The sequence below is a fragment of the Peromyscus maniculatus genome, chromosome 1 (assembly GCF_049852395.1).
Source record: "Peromyscus maniculatus bairdii isolate BWxNUB_F1_BW_parent chromosome 1, HU_Pman_BW_mat_3.1, whole genome shotgun sequence".
Classification (NCBI taxonomy): Eukaryota; Metazoa; Chordata; class Mammalia; order Rodentia; family Cricetidae; genus Peromyscus; species Peromyscus maniculatus.
The window spans coordinates 50,869,954-50,893,592 of NC_134852.1; the positions used below are offsets into that span (position 1 = coordinate 50,869,954).

Sequence of the window (23,639 nt, forward strand, 5' to 3'; positions counted from 1 at the left end):
GCATGCAGGCAGACATGGTGCTGAAGAAGTAGCTGAGAGTCCTACATCTTGCTGGCAACAGGAAGTCAACTGAGACACTGGGTGGTATCCTGAGCATAGGAAACCTCGAAGCCCACTGCTGTGGAATACTCCTCTTCTACACTGTAACAATTTGTCACTAGAATTGATTTAGTAACATGCTGATTGGCCAGTGTCCAGGCAGGGTGGCCAAGCTAAGAATGCTGGGAAGAGGAAGGGTGGAGGCAGGAATCAACAGCCAGATACAGAGGAAGCAAAATGAGAGGAGTCATCAGCCAGATGTAGAGGAAGCAAGATGAGAATGTCATACTGAGAAAAGGTACCAAGTCATGTGGCTAAATATAGATAAGAATTATGGGTTAAAATGTAAGTGTAAGAACTAGTCAGTAATAAGCCTGAGCTACTGGCTGAGCATTTATAATTAATATAAGCCTCTGTGTAGTAATTTGGGAAGCAGCTGCTGGGTATTTGGGAGTTTCTGGTGGGACAGAAACTTCCACCTACAGCCCACCCTGACACACTTCCTCCAACAAGACAATACCCACTCATCTTAATAGTGTCACTCCCTATGAGACTATGGGGGCCAGTCACATTCAAACTGCCACACCCACACAGACTCATGGTGAATGCTGAGAGTAGGGACGCTCTCCTGCAACCCCAGTGCTTGGGAGGTGGCAGTAAAAGATCGAAGTTCCAGCTCATTCTTGGATAGATAGAGCTCAAGGCTAGCCTGGAAGTCCAGCATGGAAACACACACGTTTAATCCTGGGAGGTGGAGGCAGGTAGATCTCTGTGGGTTATAGGTCGGCCTGGTCTACCAAGTGAGTCCCAGGGTTACAAGAAGACTGTATCTTGCTGGGTGGTGGTGGCGCATACCTTTAATCCCAGCACTTGGGAGGCAGAGCCAGGTGGATCTCTGTGAGTTCGAGGCCAACCTGAGTTGAGTGAGATCCAAGACAGGCACCAAAAAACTACACAGAGAAACCCTGTCTCAAAGAAAAAAAAAAAAGCCAGCCTGGGTTACTGAAACTCTGTATACATACATACATACATATATGTGTGTGTGTGTATATACGTATATGTATATGTGTATATGTATATATATATATTTTAATAAGGGGCTGGAGAGAAGGCTCAGCAGTTAAGAATACTTGCTGCTTTTTCAGAGAACCTGTCTGGTTCCCAGCATCCACATTGTTTGACTCATAATTACCTGTTACTCCAGTTCCGAGGGATCTGACAACCCCTTCTGCCCTTCCAGGGCACTGCACACATGTGGTCCACATACAGACAAGTAGGCACATGCACACACACACCAACAGAAATGAATTTTTTTAAAATGTAAAATAGCGTTGTTGATATGGTTCATAGGGCAAAGGCCCCTGATTTGACCCCGGGGACTCACAGAGTGAAGGCGAGAACTTCCTCCCACTACGTGCCTTTGACCTCCATAAGCGCTCTGAGACATGAGTACACCCACACATGTGTGCATGCACACAGAAATAATAACAATAAAATTAAAATGTAAAAAAAAAATGAAATGAAAACCTCATGCCGAGATTTAATCCCTATTATGAATTAGTAAGAGGTCAGGCCAGAAGCCGGGCATGATGGAGCATGCAATGGTGGCACATGCCTTTAATCCCAGCATAAGTGACAGAGGCACCTGATCTCTAGAGTTCAAGGCCGGACTGGCTCAAGGACAGCCTGGGCTACAGAGCTGAATGGTCTCAAAACAAAACGAAAAACCAAGTCAGAGCCAAGTGGGGCCTTTGACAGGTGGTTTGCCTGGGAAGGCTCTGCTCCCCTGAGCACTGGAGTGCATGTGTGGGTTACAGCCTCCGGGTCACAGTGCATCTGCTGCAAACGCCATTCTGACTCAGGCTCACGCCTGCACCTGCGCTCTACGCGATGCCCTCTGCCCCGCCACGGCCCAGCAGGAAGGCCTTTCCTACATGTGAGCGCATGCCAACGCCATGGTCTCAGGCTTCTCACGCTCCAGGAATGTGAGTTAAATAAACCTGTAGTCTCTCGAGTCACCCAGCACTCGGTTACTGCAACAAAACTAGACTGAGACCTTCTAGCTGTTCCCCCAGACGCAGCAGTTTTCTTCTTGTGGGATTTTGCTATTCTCTTCCCTCCCTGTCACAAACATACTTGGGTCTGAAAGGGGAAGCAGGAAGGACAGAGACAGGGCCAGCTCTTCAGTGAACTCAAACAGCACATGACAATTTACCAGTACAGTGTTTGTTGCAGTGGAGTTTGCTGACATGATGCTTCATACATATTTTTAATTATATACATGAGTGTTTTGCCTTCATGTGTGTCTATACATGCATTCTTGGTGCCTGTGGAGGTCAGAAGAGGGTATCAGATAGATGCCTTGGGAAACAGAGTTACAAATGGTTGGGAGCTACCATGTGGGTGCTGGGAGTTGACCCTCAGTTCTCTGGAAAAGCAACCAGTTCTCTCAACCCCTAAGTCATCTCTCCACCCCCTACTTGTTGATTTTTGTTTCTTTGGGTGGGTTTTTTTTGGGGGGGGGGGTTGAGACAGAGTTTCTCTGTGTAGTTTTGGTGCTGTCTTGGATCTTGCTCTGTAGACCAGGCTGGCCTCGAACTCACTGAGATCCTTCTGGCTCTGCCTCCGAGTGCTGGGATTAAAGGTGTGCACCACTGCCCAGCAGGTGGGTTTTTTTAAAAAGCAGGTTATTATTATATCGTTAGGACGGGCTGCACACCCATAATCCTCCCAAGTTTCACATCCATCCTACTGACCTCTGCTCTATCCCATGTCTGGCCACCAAAACCAAACCAACAGAATTTCATGCCTAAAGTATCAAACTCATTTTAGACTGCCTGAGCCTCACCCCTGTCTTATCCTGGTAGAGACAATGTTACCACTGGAGGATGTCTTTCTCTAGGATTGAATGTCACCAGGAGATGGCTGCTTTAAGGACAGATTTGGTCACAGTGGCTGGAGGCTGGAACGTTTGTGACTGTGGGAAGAGAACAAACTCTCCCTCGGACCTACCAAGTTCTGATGTGGAACTCAAGGGATCTGAGAAGTCCATCCAAGTCAATCTGAAGTATAGTTAACACAAGTGAAAGGAACATAACACTTTACTTGTCAACTGATTGCTTGAGTTTAGGATAGATGCCATCTTGCTGTACTTGTTCACACAGATGTTCAGTGACAAAAGAATCTGCAAGCTGCCTTCTGCCTGCTCTGGCCCTGGAAGGGTCAGAAGCTGCCTGGCAGTGCCTCCACCCTTCCCCTTGCTTGTAGCCACTCAGCTTGAAAGTACAGTCCCCCAACCCAGAGCATGGCTAGAGAATGCTGTAGCTGGTTTCCATCCCACGAGCATACTCTTGGTTACAACACATTCTGAGAGTCCAGGAAACCAAATAACATAGGATACCAATATCTTTTTTAAAAATTTATAGCCGGGCGGTGGTGGCGCACGCCTTTAATCCCAGCACTCGGGAGGCAGAGGCAGGCGGATCTCTGTGAGTTCGAGGCCAGCCTGGTCTACCAAGTGAGTTCCAGGAAAGGCGCAAAGCTACACAGAGAAACCCTGTCTCGAAAAACCAAAAAAAAAAAAAAAAAAAATTTAAAAATATTTATTTTATGTTTAATTATGTGTGTATGTGTAGGTTTGTGTGGAATTCATGTTCATGTTCATACAGTTGCTCACAAAAGGCCAAAAGAGGACACCGGATTCCCTAGGGTCCCCAGGTCGTCCCCAGCCTTCACATGTGAGTGTTGTAGCAAGAGCGTAGTAAGCCTTAACTCAGGAGTCATCTCTCCAACACAAAACTTGCCTTGTTTTTTCTTTTTAAGACCTATTTATTTTTATGTGTATGGATGTCTTGCCTGCATGTATGCATGTGTACCACGTGCATGTCTGGTGCTTGTGGAGGCCAGAAGAGTGCATCAGATCCCCTGAGACTGGAATTACAGATGGTGTGACTTGAACCTGGGTCCTCTGGAAGAGCAACCAGCATTCCTCACCAGCTCTCTCATCTTCAAATTTGTCACTTTTGATACGTTGAATCTCCTAAGACAAATTTAATGAGTGTTTTGCTAAAATAGTTTGATTACTTTATTGTTCTATTTGATAATAATTATGTCTATTAACATAATTTACTATGTGTTTTAAATAACTCAAGTCACTATTAGAACACACAATCAAGATGCTTTTTTTTTTTTCCCAAGACAGGGTTTCTCTGTGTAGCTTTGGTGCCTGTCCTGGATCTCACTCTGTAGCCCAGAGATTCACCTGGCTCTGTCTCCTGAGAGCTGGGATTCAAGGTGTGTGATACCACCACCTGGCTTTTTTTTTTTTTTTTTTCTTTTTGGTTTTTTGAGGCAGGGTTTCTCCGTGTAGTTTTGGGGCCTGTCCTAGATCTCGCTCTATAGGCCAGGCTGGCCTCGAACTCACAGAGATCCGCCTGACCCTGCCTGACTCTGCCTCCCGAGTGCTAGGATTAAAGGCATGTGCCACCACCATCCAGCAAGATTTTTATTTTTATTTTTTTTGAGACATAGTCTCAAAAAAGAATAGCCCAGCCAGGCAGTGATGGCGCACACCTTTAATCCCAGCATTCGGTGAGGCAGAGCCAGGCAGATCTCTGTGAGTTCGAGGCCAGCCTGGGCTACAGAGTGAGTTCCAGGACAGGCTCCAAAGCAACACAGAGAAACCCTGTCTTAAAAACAGTAAGAGCAAAAGGAGTAGCGTCTTTGTCACTGTAAGCAACCATTATCCAACCCACTGGAGGCCCACATAGAAAAGCAAGTGCTAGAGTTTGCAAGTTAAGCATCTCACAGAGGTCCATGTGGTGAAGGCTAGCTCCCCCAGGAGCCATTTTTTAGAACTAGTGGAGTCTGTAGGAGGTAAGGCCCAGTGGGGAGGATTTGAGGTCATTGGAGACATGTCTTTCAAGAGGATGGTGGAACCGGGCAGTGGTGGCACATGCCTTTAATCCCAGCACTCGGGAGGCAGAGCCAGGAGGATCTCTGTGAGTTCGAGGCCAGCCTAGTCTACAGAGCGAGATCCAGGAAAGGCGCAAAGCTACACAGAGAAACCCTGTCTCAAAACAAACAAAGCAAGAGGATGGTGGAACCCAGGCCCATTTTCTTTCTCTCATTTCCTTCTTGGCCATGAAGTGACTGGTATTGCTCCACCATCCACTTATACTTTATGAGGTGCCTTGCCAGAGGCCCAGAGTAGAGGGACCAATCAGTCATTGGCTAAGATCTCTGAACTCAGGAGCCAAATCAAATGTCTTCGTAAGTTGATTTTCTCAGGTATTTCATGTGACATTTGTGTTGTGCTTTGGAGATTTGTTTTTTAAAATCAATGAATAGTAATTGTGTAAAAGAATGAGTTTGGCTATGACATTTTCTTACACATATACATGGAGGTACACATTTTGGTTTTGCTTTGATTCAGGGTCTCATAGGTCTTTGGTGGGCTGGCCTTGAATTTGAGTCTTTTCCCTCAGCCTCCAGGGCTAGGTTCACAAGCATGGTATGTGCTGTGTGACACTTTCCTCAAGAGACCTAAGAGGTAAAGAAAAGGTCACGTCTGGACAAGTCAAAACTGGAGATTCTTTTTTTTTTTTTCCAGGGCTGAGGACCGAACCCAGGGCCTTGCACTTGCTAGGCAAGTGCTCTACCACTGAGCTAAATCCCCAACCTAAAACTGGAGATTCTTGAAGGTTCCTGCACAGCTTTAGAAAAGTGAACACCGCTGAGGGCGGGGCGGGCAGCTGAGCTGCAGAGGGAGAGTACTGAGAACTGGGAGTCACCCGTAGGCTGTTGGGTAGGCGACTCGCGCTGGGGTGGGCTTCTCCCGCTGGGGTGGGCTTCTCCCGCTGGGGTGGGCTTCTCCCGCTGGGGTGGGCCTCTCCCGCTGGGGTGGGCCTCTCCCGCTGGGGTGGGCTTCTCCCGCTGGGGTGGGCTTCTCCCACTGAGGTGGGCTTCTCCCGCTGGGGTGGGCTTCTCCTGCTGGGGTGGGCTTCTCCCGCTGGGGTGGGCTTCCCCATCTGAGGTGGGCCTCTCCCACTGGGGTGGGCTTCTCCCGCTGATGTGGGCTTCTCCCGCTGATGTGGGCTTCTCCCGCTGGGGTGGGCTTCTCCCGCTGGGGTGGGCTTCTCCCGCTGGGGTGGGCTTCTCCCGCTGGGGTGGGCCTCTCCCGCTGGGGTGGGCCTCTCCCGCTGGGGTGGGCTTCTCCCGCTGGGGTGGGCTTCTCCCGCTGATGTGGGCTTCTCCCGCTGATGTGGGCTTCTCCCGCTGATGTGGGCTTCTCCCGCTGATGTGGGCTTCTCCCGCTGGGGTGGGCTTCTCCCGCTGGGGTGGGCTTCTCCCGCTGGGGTGGGCCTCTCCCGCTGGGGTGGGCTTCTCCCGCTGGGGTGGGCTTCTCCCGCTGGGGTGGGCTTCTCCCGCTGATGTGGGCTTCTCCCGCTGGGGTGGGCTTCTCCCGCTGATGTGGGCTTCTCCCGCTGAGGTGTGCTTCGCAGAGATGCAGCTGCTTTTCTGAGTCATCCACGTTCCTGTCACTAACCCTAATAACAACTCACAGGTTCACCAACTTGAACTTTGGTGTAACTATTACTTTAATATGTTGTGACTTCCATTTTGGGTAAGTAGAAGTGTGTGTTGTGTCTCCCTAGGAAAAAGTCCCTTTCACTAGCTCCTCATATTCTTTCCCTTCTTCTCTCCCCCTCCTCCCGCTCTGCTTCTCCACCTCCCTCATCCCCACCCCCCTGCCCATCAGGGTAAGACATCCATTTTCTCCTGTCTTCAGATTCCAGAGCTCCTGGTTCTCAGAACAGACCTGGTCTAAGTAGGTTTGACTGTCAACTTGACGCAGACTAGTCATCTCAAAGGAGAGGCTCCGATGAGAGGTGCTGCCTGGATCAGATTAGCCTATGGGGATGGTACGTCTGTAGGGAGCTGAGGATTAACAGATGTGCAGGAGGGCCCAGCCCATCCGAGGCAACACCATCCCTAGGAAAGTGGTCCTGTGTAAAAAGGTAGCTAACTAAACATGAACCCGAGAAGAAGCTAGCAGGCAGCATTTCTTCCCAGTTCCTTCCAGGTTCCTGCCCTGACTTCTTTCAGCGATGGATTGTGATCTGAAATGCAAGTCTAATGTGGTGGTTTGAAAGAAAATGGCCCCCCAAGGGAGGGGCACTGTGGGGAGGTGTGGCCTTGTTGGGGGTGTGTCCCTGTGGGGGTGGGCTTTGAGGTCTTTTGCTCAAGCTTCCCTCGGTGTGACAGCCAGTCAACTTCCTGCAAGGCAAGCTGGACGACTCTCAGCTCCAGCACCACATCTGCCTGCACACCGCCATGCTCCCTGTCATGATGATAGTGGACTGAACCTCTGAACTGTAAGGGAGCCACCCCAGTTAAACGTTCTCTTTCTAAGAGCTGCTGTGGTCATGGTGTCTCTTCCCAGCAGTAGTAATCCTAACTAAGACACCAAATGAACCCATTCCTCCTCTTGGTTACTTTCAGTCAGTGTTTCATCACAGAAACTAGAACAATATTCAGCCCCGGTTGCCACTCCCACACTTCCCCATGCTGAGCCCCGCAGCGCCAGGATAAATTAGACCACGTGCTTTACTGGCTCTCCAGCTTTACAGACAGCAGATGGTGGGATTCCTTGGCCTCTATAATCGCGTGAGCCAATTCCTACCTAAACCTCTTCTTATAAATCTATATATATCCTGTCGATGTGTTTCTCCCGAGAGCTATCACTAACACACAAATGTGCTCCGGCCTTCCCTGTCCAGGTGGCAGCGGTGTACTGGAGCAGAACTGGCTCTCCGGGGACTGTGCCCTAGGAGTGAGGACCTCCTCCGACGGTGCGCATTCGGTGCTTTGTACCACACTCGCCCGCCCTCTGCCTGCCCTAGTCCCGTGCTGACAAAGCACGCAGACACAAGAGCAAACACAAACCCTTTCCAGGTCAAATGTGCCCTGGTTTCTGACATTCATAACAAAGGGGTGGGCCGTCCACACTCCCCTGCACCGAGCTGTCTCCAGAGGCGGGAATCACTGCATTCTAAAGCGTGCAAGCCTCTAACCCGTTTCCCATGCTGTCCCTCGCATACAGCAACCCTGTGGTAGCCTAACATGTACCCCTTGACATTTTTCAGGGGTTCTTTCTCCCCCTCCCCTCCCCACCAAAAAACCCCTGAATGACCGGGTAAAGTGTGCGTAACTGTAGTTTTATTGCTCAGAAGGCTAAGGCAGGGGATCTCAAGTTCCGGAACAACCTGAACTACATACTGAAATCTGGTCTCAAAAAATAAGGATAGGAGGCTGGGAGTGGTGGTGCATGCCCTTAGTCCCCACACTCTGGAGGCACAGGCAGGTGGATTTCACCCAGCTTGGTCTACATAGTGAGCTCCAGGACAGCCAGGGCTACATAGAGAAAGCTTAGCTCAAGAAAATAAATAAAATAAATAAACCGAAAAAACAGAAACACAAACAAAAAAAAAACTAGAAGGCTGGAGAGATGGCTTGGCAATCGAGAGCACTCACCAGGTCAAGAGGACCTGAGCCTCAGTTCCTAGCACAAACACTGGGCAGCTCAGAACCTCCTGGAACTGCAGCTCCAGGGGACCCAGTGTCCTCTTCTGGCCTCTTCAGGCATGCACACAGTGGCACCCATTAACATGGATACACACACAAATAAAAAAAAGTGATAACTTAAAAAAAAAATTAGTCCCAACAAATTTGTCATTTGAGTTTCACTAGTGAAGTTCTCCAGTGAATGAGGCACACTACAAACACAGAACCCCCGGTGAGTTATTCAGGATCTTGCTCTCACGTGTTCCAGTTTGGTCACCAGACTTGGAGAAAAGTTTTCGACATTGAAGACTTGCTCTAAGAAAAGCAAACAGAGATACTACCAGCAGCCAGACGACATCTTCTGGTTACATGACTATCACCCCAGCCAAGCCTTTTGTGGGATGTTTGTACACTGTGTAAAGATAGATTGCTGTGATCGGTTTAATAAAGAGCTGAACAGCCAATAGCTAGAGAGAAGGTATGGGCAGGACTTCCAAGCAGAGAAAGGAAGTAGGAGGAGCTAATCAAGGTTCAGGGAGACGCCAAGGAGACATGGAGGGAATCGGACATACAGAATGAAAGAAAGGGAAAAGCCACATAGTAAAACGTAGATTAATAGAAATGGGTTATAGGACAGGCATCACCTTCCGTTGCACATGGCCTGGACCTCTGGATCACACAAAGCAAATAAAAGTAACTGGAGAATGGAAAGGATTTTCACACTATGCCCTTGGAAATACATCTTCAATTACCAGTGGAAATTAATAGTGATTGTCCATGTGGCACATACTCTAATCCCAGCTACTCAGGTGGGCAGAAGCTTCAAACCTAAGGCCAGCCTGGGCTACATAGTGCGTTGTTTCAAAAAAAAAAAAGACTGTTGAGATGACTCAGAGACTACCAGCATTTTCTTTTCTTTGTTTTTCAAGAGAGTGTTTCTCTGTGTAACCCTGGCTGTCCTGAAACTCAAGAGATCCTCCTGCCTCTGCGTCCCAAGTGCTGGGAATAAAGGCGTTCGCCACAACCCAGCTTTGCTTTTCATAAAAAGAACTGGAGTTTAGTTCCCAGTACCTGCCTCGGGCAGTTCACTATGTCCTGTAATTCCAGCTCCAGGAGATCCAGTACCCTCTCTGGCCTCTTTGGGCTCCTGTGTACATGTTCAGGTGCATACACAAAAACACACATGCACATAAATAAAAGTAAGTCTTGAAAAGGTAAAGGAGCTGGTGATGTAAGCATAGCATACATATTATCTAGAGAATGATAAACAGAAACAGCAGAAAGAGTTAAGCATACTTTGCCTCTGTGGGAGCACAGCTGGAGAGGCTGGGAATGACTGCCATGTGTTATGATTGCTTCTACACAATGTGATGGTTTAATTTCATGTATGTATTAGCAGTATTTCTATTTGGAAGAAAAATGACAGCAAGTTTCTTTTTCCTTGTGTTGCATTGTTTTGTTCTGGAATCTTCCAATTAAGCTTTTGGCTAAACACGTAAATATGATAATGATAATTATTCAGGAATTGAGAGGTTTGTGAAAACACTGTGTGCCATTAGAGTAATCAAGCTAAGCTCTCACACATCTTGGCTTTTCAGGATAATTACACCACACTGGAGGCCCAGACAGGGTGAATGAGAAAGCCATGGGTGTCTGCCACATAGGAACAAGAAAACACCACACAGAATTACTCAATTGGCAATTGAAATTTGCAGTTAACGTAGCACACAACAAGAAAGGAATTGGAATGCTTGGACTTGGGGGCAAAACATTTATTTTCAAAACCCAAACATACAACAGAAGAAATATCCCACACAACTTACCTTAATCCTTGAGTTAAGACACAAACTTTAAAGTTGGAACTAGTTCCTTTTACATAGTCTATTTTTTTTAAGACTTAAAACAATTTTAGATGTATGTGTATGAGTGTTTTGCCTGCATGTACATCTGTTTGCCACATACATGCCTAGTGCCTGAGGTCAGAAGAGGGCATCAGATCCCCTGAAACTGGAGTTACAGGACGTTACTAGCCATCACCTGGGTGCTGGGAACTAAAGCTGGGTCCTCTGCAAAAACAAGTGCTCTTAACTGCCGAGCCACCTTCCCAGCCACCCACCCACCCAGATTTTACTTTTTCATTTTAGGTAGTCTCACTGTGTAGCCCAGGCTAGCAAAGGCCTCAGATTTTCTGCCTCCAAAAGCAGATTACAGGCATGCAGCACCGTCTGCAGCCACCCCCTGCTCAGTTCAACTTCCAACTCAACTTCCGTTGTAATAACTATTTTCTCTGTGGAAAGAGAAAGGGCTTAGCTAACCAAACGTGAATCTCAGGAAGCTCCTGAAATTTACATGATTCAGGAAGCTTGGAGAGTAAGGCCTTTCCCCAGGGTTCTACCAACATCCAATAATTGCTGAGGGGAGAGTGTTCTGAAAAGCTCAAGTAGGGAGCTCCAGGGATGCAGCTTTTGAGATGGCTTGTTTTCATGATGTTGGGGCCTGTTTCCCTGTGAGTAAGCCAAATGAACATTTGCTCATCAGCTAGACTTGGGTGCAGTCATTTCTGTCTATGGATAACACCCTCCCTGGTATGAATGAACAGGCTTTTGTTCATCTCCCCCAGGAAAAGTCACACAATAGCTCACATCTTAGTTGACTAGGAAAGGAAAAGACTTGCCCTCTCTGGGGAAAAAAACTGACTCCAGTCACCTTAGTTCTGTATCTAGCATAAGATGTAAAGGAAGGCTGGGCAGTGGTGGCACACACCTTTATTCCCAGCACTTGGGAGGCAGAGGCAGGTGGATCTCTGTGAGTTCAAGGCCAGCCTGGGCTACAGAGCAAGTTCCAGGACAGTCAGAACTACACAGAAAAGTCCTATCTTGAAAAATAAACAAACAAAAGACGTAAAGAAAGAAAATGCAATTTATGATTGCAATATTAGAATTAACAATGACTTCACATGTATTTATTATGTGTTAATAAATTACAGCATTAAACAGACAAAGGCAAAAAGATACAGGTTTTTGGGAGGAAAGAAATTAGACTTCTTTTTGTTGTTTGGGTTTTTTGTTTGTTTGTTTTTTCTTTTCTTTTTTTTTGTTTTTTGTTTTTTGGTTTTTTCAAGACAGAGTTTCTCCGTGTAGCTTTTCGCCTTTCCTGGAACTCATTCTGTAGGCCAGGCTGGCCTCGAACTCACAGAGATCCTCCTGGCTCTGCCTCCCGAGTGCTGGGATTAAAGGCATGCGCCACCACTGCTTGGCTGTTGTTTTTTCTTAAGATATCAGTGTCTCATGCCGGGTGGTGGTAGCGCATGCCTTTAATCCCAGCACTTGGGAGGCAGAGCCAGGAGGATCTCTGTGAGTTCGAGGCCAGCCTGGCCTACAGAATGAGTGAGATCCAGGACAGGCACCAAAACTACACGGAGAAACTCTGTCTCAAAAACAACAACAACAAAAAGACAGCAGTGTCTCACTTTGTAGGCCAGGCCTGGAACTCACAATTCTCCTGCCTCTGCCCTCCTAAGTGCTGGAACTACAGTTGTGCAACACTATGCCTAGCTAAATTTAAATAGCAAACTGCACATTCTAGAACCGAAAAAGACTATACTTACAGTGATAACTATCTGGTTAAGATCAGGACAAGAGGGGCTGGAGAGATGGCTTAACAGTTAAGAGCACTGGCTGCTCTTCCAGAGGACCTGGGCTCGATTGCCAGCAACCACACAGTGGCTCACAACTGTCTCTAATTCCAATCCCAAGGGATCTAACACCTTCTTCTGGCCTCCACAGGCACTGCACACACTTGATACACACTTGTTCTGCAGGACAAACACCCATATACATCAATTAAAAGGAAAGGAAAATATATTTTTTTTAAAAAATATCAGTACCAGAAAGAATCATTGAAATCAAGGGTTTGGGGATTAGCTCAGTGGTACTTACCTGGCATGCATATCTAAGGCCCCAGGTTCAATGCCCAGCACCACACACACACATACATACATACATACATACACACACATACAAAGAGAAATATATGCTGTGTGGACATCCATGCTTTTAATCCCAGTGCTCAGGAGGCCTAGGCAGGTGGATCCCTTTGAGTCCACGCCCAGCAAGGTCTACATAGAAAATTCCAGAACAGTCAGGGATACACAGGGAGACCGTGTAGCAAGACAACAACAAAAGATTTTGTGTTTCCTAGTTAGAGTCACCATGCTGTGATAAAACACTATGACCAAAAAGCAACTTGGGAAGGAAAGGGTTTATTTCACTCACACTTCTAGGTAACAGGGAAGTCAGGACAGGAACCTGGAGGCAGGAGCTGATGCAGAGGCCATGGAGAGATTCTGCTTACTGAGAGATTCATGGCTTCCCTCAGCTTGCTTTCTTATAGCACCCAGGACTACCAGCCCAGGGGTGGCTCCACCCACAATGGGCTGAGCCCTTCCCCATCAATCACTAATTAAGAAAATGTCCTACAGAAAGATCATGTGGAAGTATTTTCTCAACTGAGGCTCCCTCCTTTTACATGGTTCTAACATCTGTCTAGTTGACATAAACTAGTCATCACAGTGTGAATGCATGCTACCCCCCATATACAAATATTGAGACAAAGGAAAGTAGAAAAGAAGGAACAAAACAGAATAAGAAGGAGAAGAAGAAGAGAAAGAAGAAGGAAAAAAAGAAGGAGGAGGAGCCTATATGTGAAGAGATAGAGCCTATATGTGAAGAGTCAGGACCAGAACTTATCTATCAACTTGAATAAAAATACAAAAGTTGGGTTCAGGCCATGACTTGGTAAACTGCTTGCCACGAAAGCATGAGGACCTGAGTTCAATTCCCAGGACCCACACCAAAAAGGAAAATTGGGTAAATCCCTATAATCCCAGTACTGGGGAGGTGGATACAAGAACAGATACATGGGGTTGCTGACCAGCAAGTTTAGTTAAACCAGCAAATTTCAGGTTGCAGTAAGAGACCCTGTTGCTGTGCGATGTTTTCTATGCTGTGAATGTGTTGTTCTGATTGGTTAATAAATAAAGTGTTGATTGGCCAAGCAGGAAGTATAGGTGGGACAAGGAGAGAAGAGAATTCTGGGAACAGGAAGGCTGAGTCAGGGACAAGCGGCCAGCTACCGCCATGAGTACCAACATGTAAGATACTGGTAAGCCACGAGCCATGTGGCAAGGTATAGATTTATAGAAATGGGTTAATTTAAGATGTAAGAACAGTTAGCAAGAAGCCTGCCACAGCCATACGGTTTATAAGTAATATAAGTCTCTGTGTGTTTACTTGGTTGGGTCTGAGAGGCTGCGGGACTGGAGGGTGAGAGAGATTTGTCCTGACCATGGGCCAGGCAGGACTGGAGAAAAACTCTAGCTACACTCTGTCTCAAAAAATAAGGTAGAGAGCAACTTAAAAAGATACCCAGCTTTGACATCTGGTCTCAACATACAGCATACATCCTCACATCCATGCATACGTACCTTCAAACACATGAACACACATGAACACATACATGAAAAACACAAAGCTTAATTATGTTATTACAACATAATAAATAAAGGGTATGCAACACCTAACATTGCCACAAGAAAGCTGTTATAGCCCTATCATCATAAGCAAAGCTGACTTCACAAAAGGATCATGAAGACCATCTATAATGATGAACTATGAAATTGCAAAGCACAAAGTAGAATTAACAAGATTAATTGCTGAGTACCTAGATAAGAATCCCTGTTCTCAAGACTGGATACTGTATTGGCCAGTTTTTGCTCTTACGTTGTTTTGGTTTTAAGATGGGGTCACATGTAGCATAGCCTGGGTTCAAACTCACTATGTGGCTGAGGCTGGCCTTGAACTCTTGATCTGCCTGACTCTGCCACTAAATACTGGGTTACAGGCATGTCACCATACCGCATCATTCTGTTGCTATAACAAAATACCTGAATCTAGGTACTTTAAAAGCAAACAGGGATTTGTTTAGCTTACTGTTTTTTTTTTTTTTTTTTTTTTTTTTTTTTTTTTTGGTTTTTTCGAGACAGGGTTTCTCTGTGTAGTTTTGCGCCTTTCCTAGAACTCACTTGGTAGCCCAGGCTGGCCTCGAACTCACAGAGATCCGCCTGCCTCTGCCTCCCGAGTGCTGGGATTAAAGGCGTGCGCCACCACCGCCCGGCTTAGCTTACTGTTGAAGACTGCAAATCCAAGATCAGCTGTTCATTTGTGAGAGATGCCACCCCCCCAAGTGAGTCACACATGATGGCATCATAGCTGAGAGCATATAGTATGTTTAAGAGGAAGAAATACAGTGAGACAGGAAGCCAGACAGCAGGTAGAGAGGTCAGCCTTAACATCTTGCTCTTAAAAGAACTTATTTCTCAAGACTTGCACTCATCCCCCCAGGAGGGAAGCCACCAATAACCTGAGGACTTGCCGCCCAGCTCTTGGGAGGCAGAGACAGGCAGAGCTCTGTTCAAGCAGAGTTCAAGGCCAGTCTGGTCTACAGTTTTAGGACAGCCAGGGTTAGAGAGTGAGAGCCAGATGGCAAGACGGCTTGAGTGGGTAAGAGCTACCTGCTGCCAAGCTGGATGGCTTGAGTTGATTCCCAGGATCCACATGGTGAAGGAGAGAACCGATTTCCTCCAGCAAGTTGTCTTCTCACTGTACTTGGGTACAATGGCACATGTGTGCATCTACATAAACACACACACACACACACACACACACACACACACACACACACACACACAACCATTTCTCAATATTGCCCCAGTGGAGACTCAATTTTACATGAATTATTAGGAGATCCAGTAAAACTATAGCAGACACAAACCACAGGACGCTGGTCACCCTAGGAAACATGGGTAACGGCAGTTTTTTGTGGGGAGAAGGGAGAGGTAGATGCAGTAACGGAGAAGTTGTCAGACTGGCAATTAAATGCACTATGTGATTAGGGCAGGGAGTATAGCTCTGTATTGGAGCACTTACCTAATATGCATAAGGCCCTGAGTTCTATCGCCAGCCAGCCCCATGGGAGAAAAACCAATGTAGGTGGCAGGGGTGTGGTGTGTGTGTGTGTGTGTGTGTGTGTGTGTGTGTGTGTGTGTGTGCACGCGCTAGAAGCCGGGAGATGTAAATTTGAGTACCGCATATCATCGGTTTATAGGAACTGCCAATGGGAAAGATGTGCTCACTATGAAGCATGAGAAGGCAACTCTGGTCTGAGACCTACAATGGGAAGCCAAGCCGAGCCCAAGCTTTGCACACCCTGGTACTGACTCTGTACTGAAGCAGGGACCCTTGGAGCTATTGTGCACCAGTCACACCACAGCTCATTACCCTCTCCGGCTTCCCCCACTCGAACACCCAGATAATCACTGGGCACCCTCTCACCTCACCAGACATCCTGCTTGCTGCTCTGAGCTCTGCTTTCATCCCAGTTGTTCATTCTGGCAGCAAAAATCTACACAGCGGCTGTCCTGTGCCAGCTGCTACACTTGGCCGCGATGACGCAAGCAGTGACCAAAAACAACATCCCTTCCTCAAAATATTTGCATTTTAGCCGAGGACGTAGACACACACCTATGATTGGACATAGTAGGAGAGATAAGTGCTGTGGGGGAGGGGCAAGCCAAGTAGGGGTGCGAAGTGAGGTCCATGACAGTATTGTAAACAAATCATCTCTTAGGGCTTTCAGCGGAGTGTAATGAATTGTGAAAGCTCTGTGTAAAGAAGGGATGCTTGGAACAGCATGGAGTTGTGTAACAAGAAGCTAAATCATCTATGTCCTGATAGGAAGTGTGGTTGACGGTTAGCGTAACATGTAATCTGTGGAGAGTATTGAGGAGAAGAGGGATGTTATCTGACTTGATTTGCCTAAGAGTCCACCATCTCTTGCTACTTGAACATGATGCCCCGCTGCTGTGCTAAGAAAAACCTAGTAGGAGTAAGAGAAGTAGAGAATTCTTCTTAGGAGGCTACTGCCAATAATTCTGGCCAGAGTAATTGAGGCTTCTTGTAGAACTGTGCGAATGGAGATGATCCAGACCCAGCAGACAAGATTTACAGTTAGGACAGATGTGGGGGTGAAGGAGAAGTCAATCCAGGGTTAGGGTTTTGGTAGCTAAGTAAATGGTCCCGGTTCCTAGCTACCTCAGAGAACAAGCTAGAGGGACGAATTTGGGGTAAAAACCGAGCACAGCTACAGCTTTGGACGCCAGAGTCTTAAGATGCTAATTTGGCACCCACACGGAGAGACGATCGTTGTTAAGACACTGGAGTTGACATCATCAAAGCTGCAGAGACACACTTGGGACTTGTTGGTGTCCAGTGACATCTTGAAAGCTACGAGCCCGGATCAAGCCGTCTGGAAAGCGTTGGACCCAGCAGGAAGGGAAAACAAGTTTTGGGGACAGTCCCAGCGCCTCCTGGAGCAGCAGCCTTGGGGGGGGGGGGTGAAACTCGGTAGGCGATGAGGGCTGTGCTGGCATGACAGCGAGAGCTCGGTGACCCGCGGATGACCGGCAGCTGGCCATGGGCTAGGCGGCGACCGCGTACAAAGACACAGGGCTCGTGACAAAGTACAGCCCGCCCGGAAATGGCGGAGGCCGCAGCCAGCGTCACCAGGCGGGGTGAGAGCTCGCCACACGGCGTCTCGGTGCCGTGAAAAAAAAAACTTTCGCTTCTCCGAAACCGCCTCCGAATCGAAAGCCAGCGAGCAGCCAGATCCACGGGACCTCGGGCCGCCGCGGAAAAAAAAGCCAGCCGGGAGCGGGCCGTGGCTCGCCGAGTCTCGCGAGAGGGAGCGCGGCCTCGCCCTCCCAGCATGCTCCGCGCCGCCGCCGCTGCCGCCGCCGCCGCCGCCGCGCCGCGGTTTGAGGGCGGGAGGCTGGGGGAGGGTAGCGGAGCCGGCGCGGCCGCCATGTTGGTTCTGAGGCGGCTGCTGTGAGGTGCCGAGCGAGCGGGCGGGCGTGTGGAGCGGCGAGCGCAGCGCGGGATCTGCCTGAGTGAGTGCGAGCGACGACGGCGGCGTCGCCATGAGCGGGGGCACTCCTTACATCGGCAGCAAGATCAGCCTCATCTCCAAGGCGGAGATCCGCTACGAGGGCATCCTCTACACCATCGACACCGAGAACTCCACCGTAGCCCTCGCCAAAGGTACGGCGGGGCGGGCCCCGGGGCTGGGGAGCGCGGCCCGGGCGCCCCGCGCGGCCTTCGCGCTCTTCTCCCTCTGCGAGCCGCGGGGGAGGCCGCTCCCGGGCCCCCGAGCACCGAGGGCCGGGGCGCGGCCTCTCCCGGTCCCCCCGGCTGCTTCCTTCCCCGGAGCCCCGCGCCTTCCATCCGGGGAACTCCGGGGACGAGTGCGCGGCGCCCGGGGCGGGGCGGTGCTGAAGTCCCGGGAACCAGCCGGAGAACACACCCAGGTTCGTGGCTTCCAAGACCGAAATTCGGTCTTTCAGTCTTCTGAACCGCCGAACAAAGCCGGAGGAGTCCAAGAATTTTTCCGCCTACCTTGAGTTGAATGCGATGTGTGGATTCCCCGGTACCCTCTCCCCCGCCCTCTCAGCGTTCTTCTTCTCGGCTGGTTGCGATGGTGCTCGAGTGAAGTACCAAGTAATGAGCTCAAAACTTTGGGTTTGCGCCGCAGACGTGTGATCGCGGAAGGCCATTGGTACGGTCGAGCCGATCGCATCCGGTTTGTCTCCTCCGTGATTGTTACCTGTTCAACGGGAATTCGTGTGCAACCCTCTCTGTAGGGTACACGTTAAAATGCTTGCTTGCTGTCCCCACGGGCCTCTTTTCTGGAACCTTGGTAGAAAGGAAAGTTCAAGTTTGATGATCCGGGACTCTTGTGCCCAATTCAGATCGAGTATTATGGAGCGCTCACCGGCTCTGCTGTGCGTGTTCCTCGGGGAGAGGGAGTTGTGTTAAAGAGGGGGGACCACCCTACCCGATAGCCTGTAGCGTCCGGACGATCTGGGTTGTGTTTCGATTCACACGTGCTGGGCCTTTGCCAAGAAAGCGGAAAGAAAATAAACTTGAACGTCTGATCTTAGAGGAAGTCCTACGACGATTTGTAATACTCGGGAGAAGTATTTTCTCACCATGAGAACTGCGTCCACTAGGATAAGAGGTTTGGGGATAGGAAGGTTCTGAATCTCAGATCGTGTCAAATCATTAGCTGAATGGGAGAGTCGTTCCACAGTACCAAACAAGTTTTAATGACCCGGTTTTTGAGATGTTTTGGTAGACCCTTTAAACAGTATTTGTTTTGGGACAAATCGACCTAGGTAAGAAAATTTTTTATGTTGTTGAACCATACCTGATAGAGATTAGGGGTTCGGTCCGATTGGCAAGAGCTCTGGCCTAGAAAGTGGGAGATCTGGATTCCCTCCTCAATACCACGAAAACGCTAAAAAGGTACACTATAGAGGAGTAGGGTGATATTTCCCACAATTGAATTGTAGTGATACTTGTGTAACTTTTGGCAATTTACTTTTAAAACATTCTTGAATCAGACACTTAAAAAGTCTGTTTTCTAAAAAGCAGTATGAAGCCTGGTGCTGTGACACTTGGCTGTAGTCCCAGCTATTCCAAAGGCTTTGTGAACTAAGGAACTTTGGGCCTGCTTAAGCAGTACAGGCAGGTCATCTTAAAAAGCAGATAAATACAGGTATCTCAGTTGATATTGTGCTTGCTTATCATGCATAAAACCCTGGGTTCAGCCGGGCAGTGGTGGCGCAGGCCTTTAATCCTAGCTCTTGGGAGACAGAGGCAGGCGGATCTCTGTGTGTGAGGCCCGCCTGGACTACAGAGTGATTCCAGGAAAGGTACAAATCTAGACAGAGAACCCCTATCTGGAAAAACCAAAATGAATGAATGAATGAATGAATGAATGAATGAATGAATGAATGAATAAATAAATAAAGCAAGCCCTGGGTTCAGTCTGGAAAAACCAAAATAAATAAATAAAGCAAGCAAGCAAGCAAGCCCTGGGTTCAGTCTGGAAAAACCTAGATAGATAGATAGATAGATAGATAGATAGATAGATAGATAGATAGATAGATAGATAGATAGGGCGAGCCAGCCAGCCCGCCCGCCCTGGGTTCAGTCCCCAGTGATAAAAGCTGGTTGTCGTGGGTGGTTGGTGATGCATGCCTATAATTCCACTAGGGAGGTGGAGGCAGGAATTCAGACATTCAAGATTTGCCTGGTATACAAGAAACCCTCTCAGAAAAGACAACTGAAAAGCCAAGGAACACCCCAAAGCTTCCTCTTTGCTTTGTGGTGTGCTGTCACACATTGCCTGTTAAAGAGCCTGCTTTCATCTTTTTAGACACTCAGTATACTTGAGGATGTATGATTCTCTTTAGTAATTAGGACCTGACCAATGGTGTGAAGCTGGTCATGGTAGCACAGGTCTTTTTCCCAGCATTAAGAGTTAGTGGCAGGTGGATTTGAGTTCCAGGCCTGCCTGGTCTATTTAGGGAGTTCTAGGCCAACAGAACTACATAGTGAGACCCTGCCTCAAAAACAAACGAGAAAGCTTGACCTAGATGCTTTTTTATCTGCTTCTTACTGATGGAGATTTTGCTTCATAGGATCGGTTTTAATGATTTTATTCAAGTGTGGGAAAAGCTCTCAAGTTCTTGGTGCTCTCACCAAGTGATCTAGATACTGGTTGAGAACAGTATTTCTCCTTAAGGTGTTTTTGTAGAGGTCTGGGAGTTTGTTTATTTGAGTCTCACGTAGTTGGGCTGGCTTCAGACTGGACATACAGTCAAGGGTGACTTTGAAGTATTGATCAGCTTCCACTCTGAACACCTAGTCTTCTAGCCACCACCTAGGTGCTGGGATTGATTATAAGGGATAGTAACTTTTGTTTTGTTTTGTTTTGTGTTTTTAGACAGGCTTTCTCTGTGTAGGTTTGGTGGCTGCCCTGGATCTCACTCTGTAGACCAGGCTGGCCTTGAACTCACAGAGATCTTCCTGGCTCTGCCTCCCAAGTGCTGGGATTAAAGGCGTGCGCCACCACTGCCCGTCGGGATAGTAACTTTTATTATTTTTATTTATTTATATGTGTGTGGTCTGTGTGGTGATAAGCACTTGTGAGTACAGAGACTGACAGAAGCCACAGGTGTCAGATCCATTAGCCCCATCTTGAGCTGGAATTACAGGCGGTTGGGACCCACCTGTCAGTGCTGGGAATCTAACTCAGGTCCTCTGGTGGAAGAGCAGTATGCACTTTTTTTAATGGGTGAGCCAAAAAGTTTTTGAGATTTCTTTTTCCTATTTCCTCTGGGTTGGTCTGTTGGTCATTTGGTTTGCCTGAGGAAATCTAGAACTCTACGTAACTCAGACTGGCCTGAGTGTAAGCGATTCTTTGGCCCCTGCTCACCAAGTATTGGTACTGCAGGAGTAAGCCCCCATGCCCAACCCTTTTGGGTGTTTTGACGTAGGGGGTCTCCAGGATTATAGACTTGAGCCATTACAGTATATTTTTAATATTTTGAATGTATTAAATATTTCTAAATTGTAAACCTATCCTTTTATACTTTAACCTTAATAAAACCTTTAATGACCCAAATTTTTAATAAAAAAAAAGTGTCTCTTTAACGAAACAATTTATTAAGATAAAATATTAGGCATTTTACCAGTTTGTAATAAATTCTGATTATTTAATTTATAACATTGTTATTTAATCTTTTTTTTTTTTTTGGTTTTTCGAGACAGGGTTTCTCTGTGTAGCTTTGCGCCTTTCCTGGAACTCACTTGGTAGCCCAGGCTGGCCTTGAACTCACAGAGATCCTCCTGGCTCTGCCTCCCAAGTGCTGGGATTAAAGGCGTGCGCCACCACCGCCCGGCTAATCTATATATTGATATATGATTTTTTTCCTTAATGTCCAGTATTTAACACCTCCATTTTCAAAATGAGAAGTTGGGGGGTGGGTAACTAAAGCCTGTGAGATGGCTGACAGCTGGAATTCAGTTCTTAGGACTCTCATGGAAGGAGAGCGCCAACGCCAGCAGATTGTCCTCCAACCTCCACATGTACACACAACATAAATTTAATATGTTTAAGAGTATGGATGTTTTGCTTGCATATGTGTCTGTGCACCACATGCATGCCTGGTGGGACTGGAATTCCAAGTGGTGGTGAGTTCTGAAAGAACAGCTATGCTCTTAACCATGCCCTGAGCCATTCTCCAGCCCCCCACATAATTTTTACAAGTTATAAGGAGCTGGAGAAATGGCTCAGCCGGTATGAGCACAGCAGTTAGAACTTTGTGTAGATAGACTCTCTTACTTTGGCCTTTAACCTTCCTACAGGTTTGGATATTTGACAGTTAACACTTAGTTTGTTTATAGCTTGGGGCTATTCAGAACAATGCTTTTAGGAAAATTAGTGTTTAAATGCACTGATGTGTTGAAATCTTTTGGGGGACATACTTAGAATTTGAATTGCAGGAGCACAGGAAGTGTATGTCTTTACTAAGTAATGCAAAGCAGGTTTTTCTAGTAGGTGCTTACTAGTTTTTATTTCAGTAGTAAGAATTCTAGTTGTTCATATGTATCACCAACAACAATACTGAATGCTCTATATTTATTATTCTTGCCAGTCTGGTGGGTAGGTAGTTCAATGTGGTTTTATTTTATTTTCCAGAACTGAGGACGGAACCCAGGGCCTTGCACTTGCTAGGCAAGCGCTCTACCACTGAGCTAAATCCCCAACCCCAATGGTTTTATTTTTTGTTATTAATTAGACGAATGTGTAGGAAGTTATGTGCACGTGAATGCAGATGCCCACAGAGGGCAGAAGCTGGAGTTACAGATGGTTGTAAGCTACCTCGAATGAATACTGAGAGTCAGACATGCTCTTACCCACTGAGCCATCCTCGGCCCTTGAATGTGGTTTTAGTCCCTATTTCTCTGGCTACTAATGAGTTTTAAAGGTCTTTCCATAGCTAAGCCATTTGATGTTTATCTTTCCTTAAGTTAAAGCCTTTGAAATTTATCACTGGAGTTAGTCTCTGGAGTTTGAGTTCTAAATATAAACCCTTTGATGAATGTATATATTACTAATACCTTTTCCCATGTGATGGTTTTATTGTATATATTTCCTCATTTTAATTTAGACATGTTTATCAGGCCTTTCTTTAGGGCTAGTTGGGTGGTGTTTCTTTTCTTATTTATCCATGTTAATAATGCCTTTTTCTTTAATCCAATGCTGTGGTACTTCATCTTTTTTTTTCTCTTTACATTTAGGTCTAAAAGGTACCTGATACTGATTTTGTATATAGCATAAAATGTTTAGATCTTTAACTTCAGTAAAAGAGTCACTTGACTTTTATGGTCTGTACTATAATTTAGGTCTTTTACATGGCTATAATGTATAATATATACACTATAATATAATAATATGTTGTATATAATATATTATTATATTATAATATATACATTATGTTATGTGTGTGTGTGTATATAATATATACATTATAATATAATGGGTGTGTGTGTGTGTGTGTGTGTGAGAAACTACACGATTCTTTTGAAATGTGGCTAGTTAACATTTGGTATGGTATAGAATTAGAGTGACTAAGCCGGGCTTGGTGGCACTTGCCTTTAATCCCAATCTCCGATGAGCGTAAAACACTCATTAAGATTTGCGACATGGCTGGGAGGTGGTGGTGGCGGCAGCGCACGCCTTTAATCCCAGCGCTTGGGTGGCAGAGCCAGGCGGATCTCTGTAAGTTCAAAGCCAGCCTGGTCTACAGAGCAAGATCCATCCAGGACAGGCACCAAAACTATACAGAGAAACCCTGTCTCAGGGGGAAAAAAAAATTAGGGTGGCCATATCTGTGGCTTTGCCTGGTAGAAAGTCATCATTTATGCCTGTTTTAGTGTCATTATTAAAAGCATTCCAGTTTTGGTAATTAGTTGTATATCCCACAATAATAAGAAAGTGAAAGCCTGATGGGGAGGAACTGGTAATGGTTGGTTTCCCTTGTGTTCTGCTAGAGATTTCATAAATTAGCT

General features: G+C 46.9%; 1 protein-coding gene across 7 annotated transcripts in view; it reads left to right on the top strand.

Moving 5' to 3' along the window:
- Lsm14a (LSM14A mRNA processing body assembly factor) overlaps nt 1-23,639 on the top strand; it is a 101,986-nt gene that overhangs the window by 39,090 nt on the left and 39,257 nt on the right. For 4 of the 7 annotated variants that reach the window (XM_076577767.1, XM_076577772.1, XM_076577770.1 and 1 more), the window contains exon 1: nt 17,199-17,759. The exons of 1 other annotated variant lie outside the window; for it this stretch is intronic. In XM_076577767.1, coding sequence (XP_076433882.1) covers nt 17,639-17,759 — 121 coding nt within the window. In that variant the 5' untranslated portion in view covers nt 17,199-17,638. Of the gene's footprint in view, nt 1-17,198; nt 17,760-23,639 lie in introns of those variants that run through there. 2 more of the 7 variants (XM_076577778.1, XM_076577777.1) reach the window with 2 other exon arrangements.